General features: G+C 23.0%; 1 protein-coding gene across 4 annotated transcripts in view; it reads right to left on the minus strand.

Annotated features, from left to right (window-relative positions):
* Positions 1-25,195, minus strand: part of LOC122497995 (M-phase inducer phosphatase) — a 236,687-nt gene that overhangs the window by 146,737 nt on the left and 64,755 nt on the right. For all 4 annotated transcript variants that reach the window (XM_043605459.1, XM_043605460.1, XM_043605461.1 and 1 more), the window contains one exon: positions 18,566-18,617. In XM_043605459.1, coding sequence (XP_043461394.1) covers positions 18,566-18,617 — 52 coding nt within the window. The remainder of the gene's footprint in view (positions 1-18,565; positions 18,618-25,195) is intronic.

Here is a 25,195-nt window from a genome sequence, read left to right on the forward strand (position 1 = left end):
GAATTTTGTCGAACGAAAATAGTAGACACCCTGAATCAAATTCTATAGGCAAGAATTCAATTATTTTTGAAAAATTTTAATCAAATTCATGGCAAAAATTCTTTGAGAATTTTCAAATTCATTTGTTTACAATATTAAATTTTAAGAAATTTAAATTATTTGTAAATTCTTCGATTAAATATATATTAGAAAATAAATAAAAAACGAAACATAATTTTTAATATAAAAAAAAATTCAATTCAACTTTTTCAAAAAAATTAATTTCAAAATTTAATTTTTTCTAAAAATTCACGTAATATTGCTTTTAATATTCAATTATTATGCAAAATTTTAACTAAAATTTATTTTTAATTCAATTTTTATTAAAAAATTTTACGAGAATTCAATTATTTTAATATACAAAAATAACTAGTTCATTGAATAATTGAATGTTTCTTAAAATTGAATTCTCATAAAGAATTTTATCAAGAAACTTTTAAATAATTGAATTCTTTCGACCAATTTTAATAAAATTTTTAAGAATAATTACATTTCTCGTGAAATTCGATTAAAATTGTATTAAAAATAATTGAAATTCTGCGATGAATTATCTTATTTTTGAAAATAATTGAATTTCGAAGAATTTAATTATTTTCTAAAGATATTTGAAATTTTGACGAGAATTTATAATTATTTCTAAAGATAATAATTGAAATGACGAGAATTTTTTAATATTCTTGAACATAATTGAATTTCTACGAAGAATTTTATTATTTTTGAAAATAATTGAATTTCTGCATTAATTTATAATTTCTCTAAAATTCTCTAAATTTGAATTAAATTTTTTATAAAAATTCAATTAGGTATTTTAAATGCAATGTTAATTAATTTAATTGAAATAATTTAATTATTATCCAAAATTTAATAAAATTCTAAACAATCATTAAATTATTTCAGATTCGCAATTATAAAAGTTACAAAAATGATAACAAATTTTACAATGCAAAAATACAGTTTTTTATATGAAATAAATAATAATTAACCATATTTTCCACTGATAAAAATTGATTTTTCTACAATAATCTATAAAGTAACTATTTTAATAATAATGATCGATAAAGTCATCATTATTATTAAATAACACCGAGTGATAAATTCAAATTAATATTAACTATTTTAATGTTTTGAAATGTTCAATGAAATTTACAAATTAAATTATGATTTTTGATTCAAAACAATTTTGTTTAATTATTGTTCGTTAGTATTTAATCTTCTAAATATTAAATTATAAAATTTCATTAATTTTAAAATTAAAAAAACATTTAAAAAAAAAGTAAACTTAAAAAAATTACGAAACAAAAATGCAAACAATATCAAGAACAACACAGACATCCCGAATACAACGATTATTAATAATATAGAAGATATTCAAATCAAAATTATGCATATTTTTTCTTTATTTTTACACAAAAATTAGGATATTTTAAAAATATAACCATTTTAAAATGTTTAAAAATGTTTTAAAATTGCACAACGTTTAAAAAATTATATTTTTCATTTTTATTTAAATCAATAATTTGAAAATATGAGATGTAATTAATAAATGGATTTAAACTACAACCGCATCTTTAAAAGATTTAACATTCTTACCTATATTGACAAATAATTAATAAACTAGTTACTGTACCGTCCGAAATTGTCAGTCCACCCATTTTCAAAGGAATGACAAAAATTTTTTAACATAAAATTCATGAAAAGTAAAATTTTTTTTGGTTTATATTTTGAAAGACGATAAAATTTTGAAAAGAATAAGACCTTACAGAAGTCATTTGGCCAAAATTTGTAGAAGATATTCTTAAAAATCGTCATTTTCAATGTTTTACAAAAATTTGAATAACTTCTAAAATAATGAATGCTTTTTAATAATCTTAGGCTTATTTTAAAGACCATTTTCTACAGAATAAGAATTACTTATAGGCATTAACCTGTAATTTTTAACTTGGAATAAGCATGACGTCAAAGTTGGACAAAAAAATTCAAAAAATTTGAAATAATATTATTAAAAGAAAAATAATTTTTGAAATTCAAACATATATTTTTATTAAATTTTCTTGAAAAATCTACACCATATCATGTTTTATATATGTTCTAGAATAGTTTTTATAGTACAAAAAATTGATTTCAAATTTTTCCAATTTTTTTGTCTAATTTTGACGTCATGCTTATTCCAAGTTAAAAATGACAGGTTAATGCCTATAAGTAATTCTTACTCCGTAGAAAAAGACCTTTAAAATAAGCCTAAGATTATTAAAAAGCGTTCATTATTTTAGAAGTTATTAAAATTTTTGTAAAACATTGAAAATGACGATTTTTAGGAATATCTTCTACAAATTTTGGCCAAATGACTTCTGTAAGTCTTATTCTTTTCAAAATTTTATCGTCTTTCAAAATATAAACCAAAAAAAATTTTAGTTTTCATGAATTTTATGTTAAAAAATTTTTGTCATTCCTTTAAAAATGGGTGGACTGACAATTGCGGACGGTACTGTAAGTACTTTATAAAAAAAATTAGTAATTAACTAATAGATATCTTCAAAAGATTGAAAACTTTTAGTTTTAACCGTTATAACAAATAATGAAGTACAATACTCAAAAGATTTATATAATCTATGTGCTATGAACTATAAAGAAACGGATCCAAAAGATAGACATCTAAAACATCTATTACACAAAAGTTTAATAATGTTTGGAATATACATTTCTATATTCTCGTACTGTGCTTTTAAATACTATATACAATCATTTTCGGAAAATATCATAAACGATATAATAATACTACCTAAAAATGACATTAGTTTTCTCAAAACCAACTTCTCTGTTCACAAACACTTTCACTATCACACCAAGATGATTAATAATTTTGTTTGAACATATCTCTAAAGACCTGCTAGTACACTGGCTGAACAACAACGAAAAAGGGGCACATCGTTAAAAAAAATTCCAAAACACCTTATTCCTTAAGCAAATCAAACATTTTTCAACTCTCCTTATGAAACTACCTCATTTCCCTATAGTGATTGAAAATGTCACACAAGTTTTTTTCTGTACTAACATAATGTCAGTAAGACGATAAATCTCTAATCCAGGAGAATGAAATTTTCGTAAATCTTCTACCTGCTGAGTTCTAATGGTTCCTAACGCCTTCTTTTTTTCTTCCGGATGCAAATAGTCTTGTAAGTGTTCAAACCCACAACGCCCACAACAGTATTCAACATATTCAATAATTCAATTCTCTATGGAATTCGCGAAAAAAAATTGAAGCAAACAGTACAAATATGTACATTTCTAAATAAAGTTGCGGAGAAAAATATGAGGAAGTTGGTTAAAAACGGATCCTATTCTAAAAATGGACCACCTACTTTGGGAAAATCGGGTATCTCTTTAGAAAAATTCCCAGTCCTTTAATATATACATATAGTAGGTGCTTTTTAAATAGAGACCGCAAAATTGAATCGTCGCGAGAGATCCTGTATCTATTTTCAAAAGTCACTTTACAACTTTGATGAATGGAATAATAAATCGTTGTGGTTAAAGGGTTCCTGAAAATTTACATTGCTCCCATAAGGATGTACCGTATTTCCTGACCCGAAATCGTTCTTTAAAGGTATGTAATTCTGTATTGTGGGAAAAAGAGCGAATCGAAATTTTCAACTATATACTTGGTGACAATCGGTCAATATGGAAAATATCGAATAAACGACTCTATAAAATATGTCTCTTCCTTTGACACCACTTCATGGAAATCATAATTTTCCATTCAAAAACCAAACTCTTTGTGTATATGATATTTTAATTTTTTTCTAATTCAAATTCAAATTTGTAAGATTAGTAGTTTTTTAATCTCTGTAGTTAATCTGCCTTTCTAGAGTAAATTGACTGAAAAATTTATTTCATTGTTTCTTATTACTTAGAGTTATCAAAAATTTGGAACTGCATCTGTATAGCTAAAACGGGATTGCTTCCATATTTTCTGTTTATCATATAATCACAATTTTGCTCATAAAATTGTAAGTTTTTTTTCGAAACTGAAGAAAAATATTTAATTCCTATTTTTTAATCACAATTTTTGTATAAAATTCTTTAATTTAAAAAAAAATTATTATTAAACCTTTCTTTGTAACAAATTTATTATTTTTCTTGCTTAAGACCAACTTTATGAAAAATAATATTCAAGAAATAATTTATTGACAAGTTTGAAAATAATTGGTTAAAAATTTTCATTGTAAAGGTTCGACTGTAAGAGAAAAATAATTTTCAACTTTTGCTGTATTTATAAGTGTCGAAATTGCTTGTTCAAACTAATAAAATTTAATCATTTCATTTCATTAAATTATTTAAAATTATTTTTTAATAAATAAGAACCTTAAGAATTTTTCTAATTTCAATATTATTTTCAATATCTAGGTACTATTTTCATAAAATTTCTCAAAAATAATTCAATTATTTAAAAAATTTTTTAATAAAATTGTATGCAAGCATTTAATTACTTTCGTAAATAATAAAAATTTCATAGGAATTCGATTATTTTCATAAATAATAAATTTTTAATAAGGAATTCAATTATTTAAAAAATAATTTAAAATTCTAGAAAATAATAATTGAATTAAAACGATGAAAATAATTTTGATGAAGTTACAGTAACAATATTCTTAATATAATATAAAATAATGATCTTATCTCTCGGTCTTTATTTAATTATTAGAAAACATAAAGAAACCGATCACTCCGAGTCTTCGACTCGGAGCAATCGATATCTTCATGTTTTTTAACAATACTTTTATAAGTTGTTTAATTTAAAAAAGGTTTGAATTTGAAATTTCTGAATGTCTTAATTTCTGTGGAAAATTCTGTTCCAAAAATAAGATTAAAAATATAAATTGTGCAAATATTTTTCTTCTTTTTCTAAAATAAAATATTATTTTCTAAAAATAAATTATTTTATTCTAAAATAAAATAAATAAATTTTTTCTAAAATAAAATTTTTAACATTCTAAAATGTTTAAAAAAATTGTAATTCATAAACAAAAATAATGTAAGATAAATAAATTTTCTATTTCTTAATCACAGTTGTTTAACAATTTTCTAATTTTACTTAAAAGTAAAGAACAAAAATAATTTCAATTTGACAAAACATAATATTTAACAAAATTTTAGTCTTTTAATTAAAAGAAGTAAAAAAAATTCTGATGATTTCTATTTGTCATTACAATTTTGAATTAATTATAAAGTAAAAATAATTATAACATTAGTTAATTATTAATAATAATAAAGTACATGTTTCGCTAATCTGTTCGAAGTTTGAAGTTAGTTGTTGCTTGCTTTTTTGTTTCTTAACTTTTTTATAATTTTTCTTTTCAAATATTTTCAATTTTCAAAATTAATGTATTGAAAATCATCGAATTTTTGCAAAGAATTTTATCAAAAAATTTGCTAATAATAGAATTCCTTCAAAGAATTTTATTATTAAGCAAAATAACTGAATTCTCGCAAAGAATTTTATTAAAATTTTTAAAAATCCTAATTAAATTCTTTTGAAAAATTTCTTTGAATTTTTTTTAGACTAATGGAGTTTCTTTAATAATTTTAATGTAAAATTTTTGAAAGCAATTGAATTTTATGAAGAAGAATTTTATTAAAATTGAATTGAAAACAATTAAATTATTGCGAAGAATTTTACTATTTATAAAAATAATTGAAATGTTTCGAAAGAATTTATTAAAATTTTAAGAAATAATTAAATTTTACAGAAATAAAATTTTATAGAAATATTTGATAATAATGAAATTTTTTCGAGAAACTCAAAGTTGTTTCGAAAATAATGGAATTTCTTTAAAGAATTTTATTAAAATTAAGTATATTCAACATAATTGAATTCATCACAAGAATTTCATTATTTTTTGAAAATAATTCAATTTTTTCAATTTTTTTCACGAATATATTTAAAAATTGCATTGAAAGTAATTTAATTTTTATATAGAATTCTTTTAAAATATTTTAAGAATAATTGAATTATTTCTTAGAGAATTTTAAATTCTTTTTGAAATTAATTTTCATGGAAATTTTTGAAAATAATTAAATTCTTTCTTGTAATTTTATTTAAATTTGATTAAAAAAATTTAATTTCATTAAAATTGTTTTGAAAATAATTGAATTCCTGCAAAGAATTTTACTATTTATAAAATTAATTGAATTTTTGTGAAGAATTTTACTATTTATAAAAATAATTGAATTTTTCCGAAGGATTTATTAAAATTTAAATAAAAATTGAATTTTTTCGAAATGTGCTAAAAAATTTTTTAAACATTGAATTTTTCCGTGGAATTTAATTAAAATTGTTTTGAAAATAATTGAATTTCTTTAAAGAATTTTATTAAAATGAAGTATATTCAATATAATTGAAATCATCACAAAAATTTTATTATTTTTTGAAAATAATTGAATTCTTTCAATTTATTTTTGTACGAATATATTTAAAAATTGCATTGAAAGTAATTTAATTTTTATATAGAATTCTTTTAAAAATATTTTGAGAATAATTGAATTATTTTTTAGAGAATTTTAAATTCTTGTTGAAATTGAATTTTATGGAAACTTGTGAAAATAATTAAAATCTTTCTTGTAATTTTATTTAAATTTGATTAAAAATAATTTAATTCCTGCAAAGAATTTTAGTATTTATAAAAATAGTTGAATTGTTTCGAATAATTTATTAAAATTTTAGGAAATAATTGAAATTTATGGAAATATTTAAAAATATTTGAATTCATCCGAAAAATTCAATTAAAATTGTTTTGAAAATAATTGAATTTTTTCGAAGGATTTATTAAAAATTTTTTTTTACTATTTATAAAAATAATTGAATTGTTTAAAAGGATTTATTAAAATTTTAGAATTCCATTTTTAGAATGGAATTCTTTCATGAAAATTTTTATTAAAATTTTTAAAAATATGAACAGTAATAATTAATTTTGTATTTAATAAGTGAATTTTTTAAATTTTTCATAATGAAATTATTAAAAAAATTTATATTTGAAAATAAAAAATTTTTTAACTTGTATAATAATAATAAATTGAGTGATTCAGATTGGAAGTGTGTGACATTTCTTTGACCAATTTATCATTTCCACTGACTTTTCCCCGACCTGTATGGCACATAACTCTGTAAATAGAAATATCAAAAATCTCAACTGGTCAAAACTCAAAATTCAAACAAGTGAAAAAATAGTAAAATACCAAATCGAGTGTGGCTATTGTCGATGAAAAGCGGCATCGATAAGATAACAAACTTTGAAGAAGGATACTGGACTTTAAAAATTTCGCACGCATACTTCCAGTTGAGAATGACGGACCAGCTTTTCTAAGTCTCTAGACAGGAACCTTACAAACCAACCCTTGGCTATACACCCAAACTAAAGGATTCTTTTCTTCGTTCCCAAGGGGTTGAATACTGTCGGCACAAAAATACACACATATATATGTATGTATGTATGTATATAATGCATTTTAGCCATACACCGTGTCGCGCGCGCACCTTGTTCTCATTCTAACAATCGTCGACTTTGTTGTGATAATCTCGCATTGTTACCTGCCCAAAAAGGGAGCACGAGCGCCGCTTTTCATTGTTTCCGAATGATTCGAGGATCGCGAACATTTTTTCAATGGAAACCACCCCAGAATAAAAAAATACTCTTCATTCCCAGACGATCTTTCCTTCAGGTACATTCGCACTCGTATTATTATATATATATAAATGTGTATACCGTGTAAAATACAACGAAAATTCCAAAAATTCTCGTTCCTCTTTATTATTCGTATATCCTTAGAAAACAACTTCTTCAAAAACAGGAATTATTGATGTGGAAGAATTTACTGATTCTTGATATACAGAAACAGGATTATAAATCTGCTTCTAAGGTGTTGAAATCAAGGTGTCAATTTTAGAAATACTGATTCTTCCTTTACACTGAGAGAAATCAATGGTAAAAAATTGATGTTAAAAAGTAGATGCAAGAAAGGATATAAAAATATAAGTGCAGATGATAAAAAGTATTGTGCCGCGTACCATACGAGATCGAATAAAAAAGAGTAATTATTTTTTAAAAGTACCACCCAAAAATAATATTGTTTTCCGTTAAAATATTTTATCTCTTGTACTATTTAACAATTAACAACCACCATGTCAAATGTTTACGAATTTTTATGAATCAGTTAATTTAAAAAAAATTTAAATTAAAATTTAAAACAAAAAGTTAAGTTTCGAAATGTTTTAATTGAAATTATTCTTAATTTTTTAATAATAATTTAATTTTTATAAACAAGTAGTTGAAATTTCTTAAAATAATTGAAACTTAAAAATTGATTAAAAATAATTAAATTTTTTTTTAATTTTATTGAAATGTTTGAAAATAATTTATTTGCAAAATGACATTTTGTAATTATTTTTAGAAATAATTAAATTCTCCAAAAATTCAATTATTTTCAAAAATTTTAATAAAAATCATTTTGAATATCTACTATTTTAATAAAATCTCCCAAAAGAATTCAATTATTTAAAAACAAATTAATAAAACTCTATAAAAACCTTTAATTATTTTCATAAAATAATAAAAATTTCACAGAAATTCAATTGTTTACAAATTTTTCATAAATTTCTTCGTATAATCATTCAATTATTTTCATAAATAGTAAAATTTTCACGGGAATTCAATTATTTTCGTAAATAATAAAATTCTTCTCAGGAATTCAATTATTTTCATAAATAATAAAACTCATCGCAGAATTTCAATTATTTTTAATACAAATTTTAATCGAATTTCTCGAAAAATGTATAATTATTCTTAAAAATTTTTTAAAATTCGTCAAAAGAATATTCAATTATTTAAAAATTTATTCATAAAATTTTTTATGAGAATTTAATTTTAAGAAACATGCAATTATTCAATAAATTGTTTTTTCTAATAAAAATTGGTATAAAAATAGATTTGAGTTAAAATTTAAGATTATAATTGAATATTAAAAGCATCAGAGCGTGAATTTTTAGAAATAATTGAATTTTGAAAAGGTTTCAAATTAAAATCTTTGAAAATCTAAATTTTTCATACTTTTACCTGACATTTCTAGGGAATTAATTTTTTTGAGAAAGTTTAATTGCGGATCTTTTAAAAAAATTATTTGAAGTTCTTATTTTATAATGAATATTTAATTGAAGAATTTACGAATAATTGAAATTTTGTAAAACTCAACTGTAAACAAATGAATTTGAAAATTCTCAAAGAACTTTTTCAAAAATTATTAAAAATAATAGATTTATAGAAGAATTTTAGTTAAAGACACGAAAAAAAATTTTCATTTACAAAAGTTACTAATTATTGACGAAATTCTTCGAAAAAATTAAATATTGTTCAAAAATAATAAAATTCTTCTCAGGAATTCAATTATTTTCACAAATAATGAAACTCATTGCAAAATTGCAATTATTTTTAATACAATTTTTTTTCGAATTTCTCGAAATTGTAATTATTTTTAAAAATTTTTTTAAAATTGATCGACAGAATTCAATTATTTAAAAATTTTTTGATAACATTCTTTATGGGAGTTGAATTTTAAGAAACATTCAATTATTCAATAAATTATTTATTTTTGTATTTAAATAACTGTATTCTCGTTATTGAATTTTCTAATAAAAATTGATTTAAAAATGAATTTGAGTTAAAATTGTAAATAATAATCGAATATTAAAATCAATATAGCGTGAATTTTTAGAAATAATTGAATTTTGAAATTAATTTTTTTTAAAAGTTTAATTGAACTTTTTTATATATTATTCTAATTTTTATTTTCTAATATATATTTAATTGAAGAATTTACGAATAATTGAAATTTCACAAAATTCAATATTGTTAACAAATTGATTTAAAAATTGTCAAAGAACTTTTTTGAAAATTATTAAAAATAATGTATTTATAGAAGAATTTTAATTAAAAACTCGAAAAAAAAATTTAATTTTGGAAAAGTTACAAATTAAAACTTGCAAATAAAAGTTGTAAAATTGAATTGCAGAAATTCAATTATTTTCAAGATATTCAAGATAATAATATTCTCCGCAAAAATTAAATATTGTTCAAAAATAATAAAATTCTTCTTAGGAATTCAATTTTATTTTCACAAATAATAAAACTCATCGCAGAATTTCAATTATTTTTAATACAATTTTAATCAAATTTTTTCGAAAAATGTACTAATATTATTTATAAAAATAATTTTTTTTTTAAATTCGTTTATTTTTTTATTGAAATTATTATTATTCTTAGAAATTTTATTAAAATTCGTCAAAAGAATTCAATTATTTATAAATTTTTTGATAAAATTTTTTATGAGAATTCAATTTTAAGAAACATTCAATTATTCAATAAATTATTTATTTTTGAATTTAAATAATTGAATTCTCGTTGAATTTTTTAATAAAAATTGATTTTCATTACATAAAAATGAATTTCAGTTAAAATTCTAGATTATAATTGAATACTAAAAGCAATATAGCGTGAATTTTTAAAAATAATAGGTAATTGAAAAAATAATTAATTGGATTTTTTTATATTATTTGAAATTTTTATTTTCTAATTGAAGCTTTGTAAAATTGAAATTTGTAAACAAATGGATTTGAAAATTGTCAAAGAACTTTTTCGAAAATTATTATTAAAAATAATTGATTTAAAGAAGAATTTAAGTTTTAAAAAACCTTGAAAAAACCGCTGCCAAGTTGTATATTTTTTTTTATAATTTTGGTGCTCATTTCATGAACACTTTGCTTCCTCATATATAGAGATAATAATAATAGAAATATATGAATAACTTTTTATAAATATGATAAAAGTGACTAAATCTTGGGTCAATCAATGTATTTTTGAATACTCTACAACCTAGTTATAATAGTTTAATAGGTAAACAAAAATTTTCAAACAAAAAAGTTGAGAAAATGTCATTTTTCACAATTTTTGGTTTTTAAAATATCAATAATTTTGAAATTTATTATTGAATTAGGTTCAAAAATAGATCAATCGAAGCGTTTTTTAATGCTCTACAAGTTGGTAACGATCATTTTAAAGTTACTTCTACGTTTTTTAACAAAATTTTCAAAAAAGTCTTATCCCAATGGGAAATTTACAACTGGCGTAGTACTGCGCCAGCACTGGCAGCACTGGCGGCAAGGCTGAGAGCCAGCACTGGCATGGCACTGGGATGATAACGCCGTCCGGCGCTGCCGAAGTACTGTCTGTAAGTGCTGCCAGACAGCGCTGGCGCAGCACTGGACCAGTGCTGGCTGAGAATATTGCCGCAATAAATGCTGTATTGTTATTAATTAGTCGTAAATTAATAATTATAAATAATTTAACAACTAAATGGTAAATAATATTAATAAATATTTATTATTCATAAAATATTTCTCTTCTCAAAGAAATTGTATTAAAGATGGAGACTAACAATGGATATAGTAAATAAAGTAGAAAAAAATTGTTTATAACATCTAAAAATTAAATAATAAACAATTACAGTAAGTGTGCATTAGATTTTCATATTTTAGTACCTTACGAATGGAATCTAGAAATATCGCAAACCTATGAAAATAAACAAAATTGCTGACGAGGGGAATCGAACCTACGACCTACGGACTAACAGACTAACGCTCTAACCACTATGCTAACGACACATGTGTACAGTAAAGTATTAATATCTCAGTATCATTCAGACATATAATTATTGAGTCAAAGATGAGAAAAATAGGGATACGTTAGAAATAATAAATTGAAATAAAATAAATTAAACTAAATTTTTAATAATGAAATTACTTTACTTATTGCATTTAACATTTTACGTAATTCTTAAATTACGTGGTAATTTTTTAATAATTTTTTATTCATAGTAAGAAGTATAATAGTATTTTAATAGGAACCAAATTATTATTGAGATTAAAGTTTAAATTTTGTTTATAATTTTAATTTGTTTAAATAATTTATTATTTACAAAATTAGACTATTGTGTTAAATTGTTATTATTAAATTTAATAAGAATAAAAAATGAACAACTGAAAAGTAAAATATTAATTTTTTTCAATAAATTTATATTTATAAACATTCATAAACTTTTTTTATAATTTTTTTCAAGTTTATGTCAAAAAAGCAACGTTGGCAAAGAGCGTTGTGAACAATTTTTCTATACTCAGCCAGCACTTGCCGCCGTGGCTTGTCCAAGCTTAGGCGAAACAAAAATTCTGTACTGCGCCAGCACTGATTGTCGAGGCTCGGCTAGACTACGCCGAACAATCGTCTGAGTACTAAGCCAGTGGTGAACATCGGCACTACACTGGCATTTCCCATTGGGATTTTATGATCCACAAATTTTGAACGTTCAAATGAACGAAACACTTTTTATTAGAAATGTTTTGATAATTTATTGTTTGCAATAAAAATTAAGAACTTAAATTTTACACTTAGAAACTTTATAATTCATTTATTTTATATCGACAAAAAATTATTGTAATAAATATTTAAATTAAAGAAGAAAATAAATAAATTTCGTTCATTTGAACGTTCAGAACTTTAGGATCATCTTATTTTCTAAAATTTTTGATTTTTAAAAGTTTAATAACTCCGATCAATATGGACGAAAAATGTTCAATTAGGGCTCAAAAGATGCGTCTAAAAAAACTCTACAAAATTATGGAAAAACATTTATAGGTGTCCTAACATTTTTTTAAAGTTATGGGCAAAAAACGTTTTTTTGCAAAATTAAAAATCAAAAAAAAATTTAGTTAAACTTTATTAATATATCAGAAAGTACTCTCACTTTATGTCCGCAGGTGAGATCTACAATTTAAAAAAAAATTCAACACAAAAGCTCTTCAGGATTTCGAGATATTTAATGGAAATATCTCGAATGGCATTTTTGAACTCCTGAGGTCAAATAACATAAAGATATGTCAAAAAATCGAACTCGAAAAATTTTGGTATTACAATACTTCCTCTATGAGGATATCGATATCTTCATGTTTTATAGTTATGAAGATTTTAATTTGTAGTTTTATGTAAAATGTTCTCTTATTTGACTCGAACTGGTTATTTTTGTCAGTACCTAATTGGTCCGTATTTTTTTATTTTTGGTCCGCAAAGTCCGTAGTTTTAAATGCTTTCACTAAACTACTCATTTTGAGCTGCGACAAAAATATGAGATTCATTGAAGGCGCCACACGTTCTATGGCGTTAAACATTGTCTCATTTTGAAAAGCAACAAAGACTCGGTTCTTTATGTTGTATCCAAAACAGAAAATACTGCATCTGTACGCAGTAAAAGTAATAAACTACATAACATTATGATTTACTTTTCTCAAGAAAAAAAAAAGAAAAAGAAAGGAAATTGAAAAAAATGTGCTTCAAGGAGGTCTTTCTCTCTCAAGATTTCCGATATTTTTTCCGTTATGTGTATCTGCAACTACCTGTCAATACACACCATTTAATTCATACTGGTGTATACACCTATATGATGTATATGGGAATTCGACCCAAGCTATCCATTGTGGTTGCTATCTGAAAATTTTCCCTTTATGTATGTGCGTGTATGCTCGTCTTTGATCCCCTTTCCCGCGGGGGATGAAGAAGCCGCCGCCCTCGCTCATTCAAAAAAAAAAAAAAAAATTCCAAGAAAAACATTGAAGAGGAACCAATAACTAAAAGCTTGGATTCTTATTTCGCGGAACGACAAATTCGGCAGGCGCCATGGGCTCCATATAAAAAACGATCGGCTTCGGTTATAAGACTACAAGGAATGTGACGGTTTTTGTATAAAAAAAAAATCATTCAATTCAAAAAAAATTGTATATTGTATTATATGTGAAGAGAATTTTATTTTATCGTGTGCCTCAATTTGATCCCGCAAGAATCTTTATGAAAAGTGCGGCGACAGATTTAAATCGCACGTGTGCCAAGAGACGCCACACCATAATATAATATATAGTACCGTAAACTAAACTCATTCAAGTATTGGGATCATTTCCCTATAGAATGAAAACGGCTCCATCAACATTTTGATCATTCAGAAATTTTTTCGCTGCGCATGCCGGAAGATGAGCTTCGTCTTTTTCCTTTCCCATCAATAGATCCCCCGTACTTGGAATACGTCGGCGATTTAAATGAAAACGGAAGGTTTAAAGGATGAACAACAACACTTCCTACAACCCTTTTTGTTGCCTGTGTGGGAATTATTTTTTTCTTCTTGCGGGACCTCTTTTTTTTTGTGGGAAGCAAAGAGTTCAGCAGTTCTTAATTATTAATTTAATAATCTGCTTGGAAATTCTTTTCTTTTTATCAAAATATACCAAGTTGAAGTCCACAACGTTGGATCAACGAAAAAAAATTGTTCACTAAGTAAATTAATTATAGATAACGCAGCAATATTGCCTCAAAAAGATTTGGAAAAAAATGTATGTTTCTTTTTTATTGACAATTATTTTACAATTATAAATATTATAAATTATAAATAATAATAATTGAATGTAAATAAATTTTTTTCGTTGATCAACGTTGTGGACTTTAACTTCATATCAAAATCGAACAACGAAAAGAATTAACACAAAATTATTTTAAAGAACAATTATTAAAATAAAAGGAAAGAAATTTATCATGGTGCATCGTGGGACCAAATGTATAATGTAAAAAACAATTTTAATTAAATTTTTTTGAAATAAATCAATTATTCATTTTGATTTTAATAAACTTCTTCGCACAAGAATTCAATTATTCACATAAATAATTTTTCGAAAGAATTCAATTATTAAAGTTAAATAACAAAATTAGTCCCGAAAATTCAATTATTTTCAGACATTATAATAAAATTCTTTGCAAAATTTAATTGCATTCAAAAAATAACAATATTCATCAAAAGAATTCAATTATTTTTAAAAGTAATAAAGTTCTTCTTGCAAAGTCAACTATTTTCAAAAATTCTAATAAAATCGTTCACAAGAATATCAATTATTTTCATAAATAATAAAATGCTTTTTAGGAAATCAATTATTTTTAAAAAAAAATCTAATAAGATTCCACACAGATATTCAATTATTTTGTCAAAAATTTTGAAAGAATTCTTTGTAAAATTTAATTATTTTTCAAACCTTTCGCTATTTAATGATTTTCAACATCTACTATTTTCATAAAAATTTTTCCACATAATTCAATTATTTAAAAAAATGTTTGCAAAAATCTTCGTGAGAATTCAATTTTTTTCATGACTAATAAAAATTTCTTAGGAATTCAATTATTTAAATTAGAATTTGCATAAAATTAGTTGAAAGAAATAAATTATTTAAAATTTTTTATAAAATTCAACATAAGAATAAAAATATTTTGATAAATATTTAAATTCTTTTATAACAATTTTTTTAATTTTTGTTTATTTATATTTATTTGTTTATAACAAAGTATGAAAAAATCGATGTTGCTATAAATTAAGTTTTTAACATTTAAAAAAATTTTTAAGTATATTAGAAATCATATTTTAGTGTTCCTGAAGTAAAAAGTAATTAGACTTTAATTAAATATACAATACATTAATTAATTAACTTTTGGATAAAAGAACATAATTGACAAAATTAAATTTTTAGTATATTTCTTCGAGTTTTTCACCCGAAATTTAATGGGTAATTAACATATAAACATTCAGTATTAATTTCATAAATTTTTAAATTGTTTAAACAATTTTTTATTGTTATTTGTAAATTTTTTTAACATTAACTAAAATTCTAATTTTTTTTTACATTTTTCAACATTTTACGCAGTAAATAATTAAATACAAAAAATAAAGGGTATTCTGTAAATATTTAACAATCGTTTAAACAAATTAATTATGTTTTTTGTTAAATTTTATTTAAAAAATTTAAATTTTGATTTTTTTTAATCTTGAAATTTTTTGTTTTTAAATGAACTAAACTCAAAAATGTGGCTTGCAAATGATAATTTTTATAATTATTTAAACAAATTAATTAATAATATTTTTAACTTTTAATAGAATCAAGATACTAATTTACATTTTACTTTGATTTATAAAACATTTATATTGAGAAATTGTAAGAATATGTATCTATGAAAAGAATTTCCTTATATCTAATTTCAAAATTGTTTAAACAAATTATTTTTGTTATTTTAAAAAATTACATTGGCTTAAGTAATAAACATTTCATTCTTTTTAATTTTTACATTTTTTGTTAAAAAAATTTTTTAAAATCGAAATTTTATTTTTTTTAAAATAAAGTTTAACAAAAAACATAATTAATTTGTTTAAACAATTGTTAAATATTTACACAATACCTTTTATTTTTGTATTTAATTATTTCTAATTATTTCCTGCGTAAAATGTTGAAAAATGTAAAAAAATTAAAATTTTGTTGGTTAATGTTAAAAAAATATTTTAATTAATAATAAAAAATGGTTTAAACAATTTAAAAATTTATAAAATTAATATTGAATGTTTTATGTTAATTACCCATAAAATTTCGAATAAAAAACTCGAAGAAATTTACTAAAAAATGGAATTTTTTAAATTATATTATTTTTATCCAAAAGTTAATTAATTAATGTATTGTTTATTTAATAAAAGTTTAATTATATAACACTTTTTACTTCAGGATTACTAAAATATGATTTCTAATGTACTTAAAATTTTTTTAAAAGTTAAAAACTTTATTTTATAGCCACATATCGATTTTTTCATACTTTGCTATAAACAAATAAATATAAATAAACAAAAATTGTCATCGAGGAATCGATAGAGAATTTAGTAACGAAGATTTAAAAAAAATTTGTTTAATTTGAATTAGAATTGTGATCTCTAGACTGATTTTGACACAAAATGTACATTGTGCAACTTTTTTTTATTTTCATAATGCGAAAAATGACTATAAACAAATCGTTCAAAAATTGTTCTTGAATCACTTTTTAATATTAAATTAAATTTTTCAAATATATCTATAATAAAAATCTTTTTGAATACTGGAAATTTTGTAAAATTTAATTGAAAATAATTAATTTATTTCAAGTATTTTGTTAGAATTTTTAAAAATCAACTTTTGAAGAATTTTAATTGCAAATTTTGAAAATAATTAAATTCTCAAAATTTTTAACAAAAAATCTTTAAAGGTAAATTTAAAAATGAAAATTAGAAGATAATTATCTTCTAATTTTCCAGAATTCAATATTTTCAGTATTTTCAATTACATATTTCCAAGAATTCAAATACTTACAAAAATAATAACATTTTATAATTATTTCTAACATTTTGGATAAAACAATCATATTGAATAATTTTTATTTAAAATTCATCAAAAAATTAATTACCTAGTCTTTTTAAATTATACAAAAATTCTTTTAAGAAATTCAATTATTTTCGAAAAATTACATTAAAATAATTTAAAAACTAATTTGAAAAAAAATTAATTGTAAGAATTTCTTTATAATTTTTTGAATATATTATACCTTATTAATTTAAGAAAAAACTATGGAGAGTTACCTACAATTATTATAAAAAAATTGAGTTTTTGTATTTAAATAATTGAATAAAATTCTAGAAGAACTTTTGGAAAATTATTTAAATTAATTGATTCAGAGATGAAGTTTAGTTTGAAAATTGTACATAATAATTGAATTCAGGAAAGGGTATAATTTTTAATTTTTAAGAAATTATTAAAATTCATAAATTTTTAATTTTAAATAGTTTTTTTTCATTTTTTTAAATAGTCGATTTTTTAATTTTCCATAAAAATAAAAATACAAATAATATTATATAAAAAGCATTCCCCCTCCACACCTTCATAGTTAATACTTATCAGGTCGTTCGAGAAAGGATTCGGAAAATTGTTATACATGCCAGCTGCCTGCGTGAGGCGCTCTGGGTGTTTTATGACATGATTTTCAAAACCAGATCCTAAATTTTATGATGTTAATGGTTTATATGGTCGAAGGTATTGACATGATTTTTCAACATTTTTCTCAAGAAAGAAGATGTTTCCGAATGCAGTAAAAATGTCTAGTTCACCGGAAAGGGAACTTCTTTTTTTCTCGTCTTCCTCCCTCGCAGATGAAAATTTTATGACACAGTTTGAAATACATAGCCGCATCAGCAGGAGGCATTCACCTCTCAAAAAGTCGATGAACTATCTGCAAAGTAGTTCACCGCACTTCTCACATTTTAACAGACATATTACGAAATAAAGTGTCAACTTTTCAACTATAATTTTTCATTGACACAATATTTATGGTTACACAGAGAGAAAAAAGTTAGCTAATTTAGCGAACCTTAGCTGTTATACCCAAAAAGTTATTTCCGTTCAAAATTTTACGAATTTACCGAAACGAACTAATCTCCTTGGCGGAATTTTTTTTCGATATTTATGCTCTTTTGTTTTCTTAATAGCGAAACAATATGTTTATCAACTTTATTTAAGAATTCTCGGGTGGAATTCATGAATTTGAAAAGTACTCACTCTTTGCTGACCGTTGTCTCTTTCGCGTCTGTGTATTTCTTCCTCACCAATTCTAAAACAAAAATTTAATAAATATATGAAAAGTAAGTAAAATAAAATATTGACAAAATTTTCAATTACAAATTTTACTATATAGAATTTGGAAAAACATAATCTTCTCAAGGACGAAAACGAGTGGATAGTGGAAAAATAAAAGCGAACCCTTTGAAGCAATAAATCTATATACTACATTTCTCAATATGAATAGAGTCTGAAATTGGCAAATGTCGGTGGTTCGCTTAAAGTTTTGTTCTCTCTGATTAGAACTCGGTTTATATATATATATATAGATGAAACGTGACGGCGGCGGAATATACCCTCGATCAGGGGTTGTAGGAAAAATAATATTATTGGCACGTACATTACACTGTATGTGCACGAGGGGGTTGAAAACGTTATAGCTGATAGGGGAGAGAGATACGGGAGAGAGCAGCTGGTCTAGTGCGTGATTCATAAATGCCCACACATTTTATCATCAATTCTGTATACGTATGCGCACCTACGAATTCGTATATTACAAGCCGATGCATTAGGGTTTCAAACTGTTATTTGGAGAGAAAGATCGATTAAAAAGGGGGAAGAAAGGGGGACATAGCTGTACAGGAATTATCTGCGGGTGTCTCTTCCAATTCAACCCCGATTTCCAAATTCGAACTCTATATATAGATAAAATAAATTTTCCCTAGTCATCAAATTTTCAATACCGACCCATTCCTCAATAAATTAAACAAATTTTTCACCCATGAAATTTGCAATTTTGAAAACATTTATGTTTTGTTATTCTAAATAAAATTTGTTTAAAATAAATATTTATTTGATTTAAAATAAGCCAAAAATATAATCAGTCCGAGTCAAATAAGAGAACATTTTACTTAAAACTGTAAATTAAATTTTTTCATAAATAAAATATGAAGAAATCGATAACTCCGAGTTCGGAGTGATTCGACTCGGAGTGATCGATTACTTCATGTTTTATAATAATTAATGACCGAGTGAAAAAAATGATAAAATCATTATCAATTCAATTATTATTTTCAAGAATTTTTAACTAAAATTCTTCTTTAAATCGATTATCTATATTAATTTTTAATAATTTTCAAAAAAATTCTTTGACAATTTTCAAATCCATTTGTCTACAGTATTCAATTTTACGAAATTTCAAATATTCGTAAATTCTTCAATTAAATAATATATTAGATAATCAAAACTTTAAATAATATAAAAAAATTCAAATAAACTTTTTCAAAAAAATTAATTTTAAAATTCAATTATTTCCAAAAAATTAGGCTTCATATTGATTTAAATATTCAACTATTAATTAAAATTTTAACTGAAATTCATTTTTAAATCAATTTCTACTCGAAAATTCAACCAGAATTAAATTATTTAAATACAAAAAAAAATTTTTGAATTGAATTTTTTTTTCAATTCAACTCTCATAAAGAATTTTATCAACAAATTTATAAATAATTGATTTCTTTCAACGAATTTTAATAAAATTTTTGAGAATAATTACAATTTCGAGAAATTGGAAAAAAATTGGATTAAAAATAATTGAAATTTTGCAATGAGTTTTAAATAATTGAATTCCCAAGAAGAATTTTATTATTTTTGAACAATATTTAATTTTTCGAAGAATATTATTAATCTTGAAAATAATTTAATTTATGCAATTCAATTTTGCAAGTTTTAATTTGTAACTTTTCCGAAATTAAATTCTTTTTCGAGTTTTTAACTAAAATTCTTCTATAAATGCATTATTTTTAATAATTTTTGAAAAAGTTCTTTGAGAATTTTCAAATTCAATTTGAATATACACAATTCAATTTTACGAAATTTCAATTATTCGTAAATTCTTCAATCAAATATATATATTAAAAAATAAAAACTTGAAATAATTTCAATTAAACTTTCTCAAAAAAAATTAATTCCACAGAATTTTTAGTTATAAATTGAAAAATTCACATTCTTTAAAATTTTAATTTGAAACCCTTTTCAAAATTCAATTATTTCTAAAAATTCAAGCTTTAATGCTTTTAATATTCAATTATAATCTAAAATTTTAACTGAAAACAATTTAAAAATCAATTTTTATTAAAAAATTCTACTAAAATTCAATTATATTTAAATCCAAAAATGAAAAATTTATTGAATAATTGCATGTTTCTTAAAATTCAATTCCCATAAAGAATGTTAACAACAAATTTATAAATAATTGAAGTCTTTCGACGAATTTTAATAAATTTTTTAAGAATAATTACATTTTTCGAGAAATTCGATTAAAATTATTGATACAAAATTTTAATCGAATTTCTGGAAATTGAAATTTTCCAATGAGTTTTATTATTTGTGAGAATAATTGAATTCCTGAGAAGAATTTTATTATTTTTCAACAAAATATTCAATTTTTGCGAAGAATTTCGGCAATAATTAGTAACTTTTGTAAATTAAATTTTTTTTCGTGTTTTTAACTAAAATTCTTCTATAAATGCATTATTATTTTTTATAATTTTTGAAAAAGTTCTTTAGTGAATTTTCAAATTCATTTGTTTACAATTCAATTTTACAAAAATTCAAATTATTCATAAATTCTTAAATTAATTATACGGTACCGCAAATATACATTATAAAATAAAAACTTCAAAAAATGTTTTAAAAAATCAGCAATTAAACATTTTCAAAACAATTAATTTCACAGAATTGTTATTAAAAAAAACATGAAAAATTCAAATTTTCAAACATTTTAATTTGAAACCTTTTTAAAATTCAATTATTTCTAAACATTTACGCTATATTGCTTTTAATATTTAATTATCTAAAATTTTAACTGAAAATAATTTTTTTAGTAAGTTTTTATTATAAAATTCTACGAGAATTCAATTATTTAAATACAAAAATAGATAATTTATTGAATTAAAACATTCAATTGAATGTTTCTTAAAATTGAATTCTCGTAAAGAATTTTATAAAAAATTTTTTAAAGAATTGAATTCTTTTGACGAATTTCTATAAAATTTTTAAGACTAATTATAGGGTAAGTGTACTAATTCCTGCGGTATTTTGGTCAAGACGTCTTTTAACTATAAAATATAATTTTTATATTGATCAAATTGAACTTATGTCTTATTAAATTTGTAGTTTGTGTTATTAAGATATGTTTACAATAAATAACATCTCTAAAATATAATTTATTTTAATAAATTTAATGAATTAAAAATAATATTCAATGCGTTTAATTCTGCGCGTTTGAGTCAGTTGCTGCGCATCAGTTGCTGCGCGAATTTAATTCCTGTGGGTCAGTTTCTGCGCATAATTTCGTGTTTATGTGTATAATACCGCAAACTACTATGAAATCAAAATGGGACAATGATTTTAATCAATGTTTAATTGAATAGAATATAAATTTATTAAAAATAAATATATATCATATATTAACAAAAGTAACAAATAATTTCTGAATTATCACATTTTTGAAACATTTAGTTAAAACTTAATAACAGAATTCTTCCTTAATTAATTTATGTATTTATTAAATTTTCTTTAGTTTTTCCTCCATAATCTTCATTTTTTCTTTCATTTTCATAATTTTTTCTTGCTCTTTTTCAAAATAGATAGTCTATTGTAACCAGTCTTAGTTGATTTTCTGAGGGCGCAGAAATTAAATCAAGCCCAAATTCTGTGTTAATTACTACTCTTAAAAATAAAATATAATAACAGACAAAAATAAAGTAAAGTTTAATTTTTCTTTTAAAACAAGGTTTTCTTTATTTAAAATCATCATAATAATAACCACTTTAAGTCTAAAAACAATAATAAAGCCTTTTTTATGTAGGTATTTTTGCACTGCCAGCAAAGTTAACAATGAAAATAAATAAAACCTTGCACACGTCAACTTTTAATTAAAATAAAATACATAAATATTAAGTTTTGGTATATACTTCCTATATCTATTTTAAAACTTACATCGTTAAGTAATTTTTAAAAAAAATTTCAAAATTATTTGTGCCCTGAACAAATGTATTCACTTAAATTATTAAAATGCCGCAGAAACTAAAGCACCCGCAGCAATTGACGCACTTACCCTATACATTTTTCGAGGAATTCGATTAAAATTGTATTAAAAATAATTGAAATTTTGCAATGAGTTTTTATTATTTATGAAAATAATTGAATTCTTAAAAAGAATTTTATTATTTATACGAAATTAATTGAATTCTTAAAAAGAATTTTATTATTTACGAAAATAATTGAATCCCTGTAAAAATTTTATTATTTATGAAAATAATTGAATGATTGCGAAGGAATTTATAAAAAAATTTGTAAATAATTGAATTCCTATGCAATTTTTATAATTTTATGAAAATAGTTAAAGGTTCGCGTAGAATTTTATGAAATTTTTTTTAAATAATTGAATTCTTTTCAAAAATTTTATTAAAATAATAGATATTAAATACTTCCTCTATGAGGAAGTAAAATCATTGAATTGAGGAAAACTTTTTGAAAAAAATTGAATTTTTGACAAGAATTTTATTACAATTTTTGAAAAGAATTGAATTTTAGAGAATTTAATTATTTCTAAAAATAATTGAATTTTAGCGAAGAATTTTATTACTTTTGAAAGTAATTGAATTTTTGCAATTATTTATAATTTCTTTCAAATTCTCCAAATTATATCGTATATATACAATTTACGAACTTTTCGTCTTTTCTCAATCAAATTAGAGACTTTACGAACCTTTTTTTTAAAAAACTGACTTTTACGGACTTGTGGCAAATTTACGGACCTTTTCGGGTTTTTTACGAACCTATAGTTCGAGTTCTGTAATTGTCATTTAATCCAACGAACATTGATTCGAATTGTTACTGGACTGTGTTATCTACACTCTTTTTGCACTCTCTAGACACTATAATATGTTCCAAAAAAACAAAAATTAAATTCAACCAGATGCATAGGCGTATGTCTATAAATAAATTACTTCCAAAGAGAGGGTGAGAAAGGGAAAAAAAACCACACATGAAAAGGAATTCCAACAAGTAAATTGTTGCTGCACATGGACCAGTCCGAAAAGCGCGACACACACACACAACGTTATAGTTATAAACGAAGGGTGGCCTTCCCCCCACCACCCCCATTGCGTATCAGACATATATTCCAAAGCATATGTGCCAGATATCACATGTGTTTCTATCTCCCTAACCAGTTCAAACAGTTATACAGTTCCCTATATTGGAAAACGTTATGTTCCGAAACCTATTTGGCTCCCGTAATAAATTAAAAACACATTTTCCTTCAAAATTCTTTTATTGCCTTTCTTTCTCTCTCGCATGACTTATTATTATCATCGAATTGTGAAAAGCTTGTGTGAAAAAATTAGCCCCTTATTTTATTTTTTTTTTCGAGCGGAGGAGGGGATTAATTAAGCTCATCGCACCAAAAAAAAGAAAATCGATCACTCCCAGTCGAAGACTCGGATTCGTCCGTAAAGTCCGTATTTTTAAATGCTTTCAGTTCTGCAATTGAGGAATTGTCATTTCATTGCCTCGACACGAAAATATATCAGAATTCTTTGCAACAAAAAACGAAAAATAGTTTTTAAAAATAACTACATCGACTTGGGAGGTATTCTCATCAGTAAATCTTTACCATTCTTAAAGAATTTTGGCTCGCGACGATATTTCGAAGCGTAACGACGAGTCATAATAGAGAGAAAGGAAAAACCACCTGAATAGGATGGCTCGTGGTCCAGTCCTTTTCCACGCTTTCCACCTCTAATTTGATTATTCGCCGACTTTTATTTCATACATGCATAATATGAATGTCGATAATTATTGGAACAAACCAAGATCCTTAAAGATTTTTGAATGAAGAAAAAAGCACCTCGTTATGACAGATGTTTCATGAACCGCAAAATCAATGATATAGTTTTTTCTACTATGCTACTCCTGATGAAGTGTCCTTTTACATCACACATTTTTTAACACGAAACTGTCTCATAAATCTGTCTCGGAACTCAATAATTCCAAATGGCGTTTTAATTTTTTTTTAAGGTGTAATTCTCTGTTTTGACAATGTCGGTCTTTTCTTGTGATCTGGGTCTCGTGCCCGGTGCCAATGTTCTCGCAGGTTGTGTTTGTGGACTCGCGACATTTTGCTACAAGTGTGAATAGCTTTATATTTTATTCAACAAGAAGAGAAAAATTTATTCATTCATTTGCTTTGAGAAGAAAAGCTTTTCAATATTGAAAAAAGAATCTTCAATGATTAACGACACTATTTGTATCTATCTATCTATCTATTTTTGTACTTTGTATCTAGAATTTTAAAATCTAAGATCATCAATTGCTTTCAGTTTTTTTTATTTACAAAATTGACTATACTTTTGATATGTTCTATAGAAAATTTTCTCAAGACATTTCAGTTATCCTGTTTTTCAGGTATTTGGGTCAGTACACGAAATATAATTTTTTTTTCTGAAACACAAACGGAAAGAACTTGTGGGTCCAGTATGACTTTCTTTAACTCGTTAGGCTTGTTTTTCCTTTACGGACAAGGAGGGTAATGTACAAAGCTTTTAAAAAAGTAAGGGTCAA

Source organism: Leptopilina heterotoma, unplaced genomic scaffold (assembly GCF_015476425.1).
Source record: "Leptopilina heterotoma isolate Lh14 unplaced genomic scaffold, ASM1547642v1 Lhet_14, whole genome shotgun sequence".
Classification (NCBI taxonomy): Eukaryota; Metazoa; Arthropoda; class Insecta; order Hymenoptera; family Figitidae; genus Leptopilina; species Leptopilina heterotoma.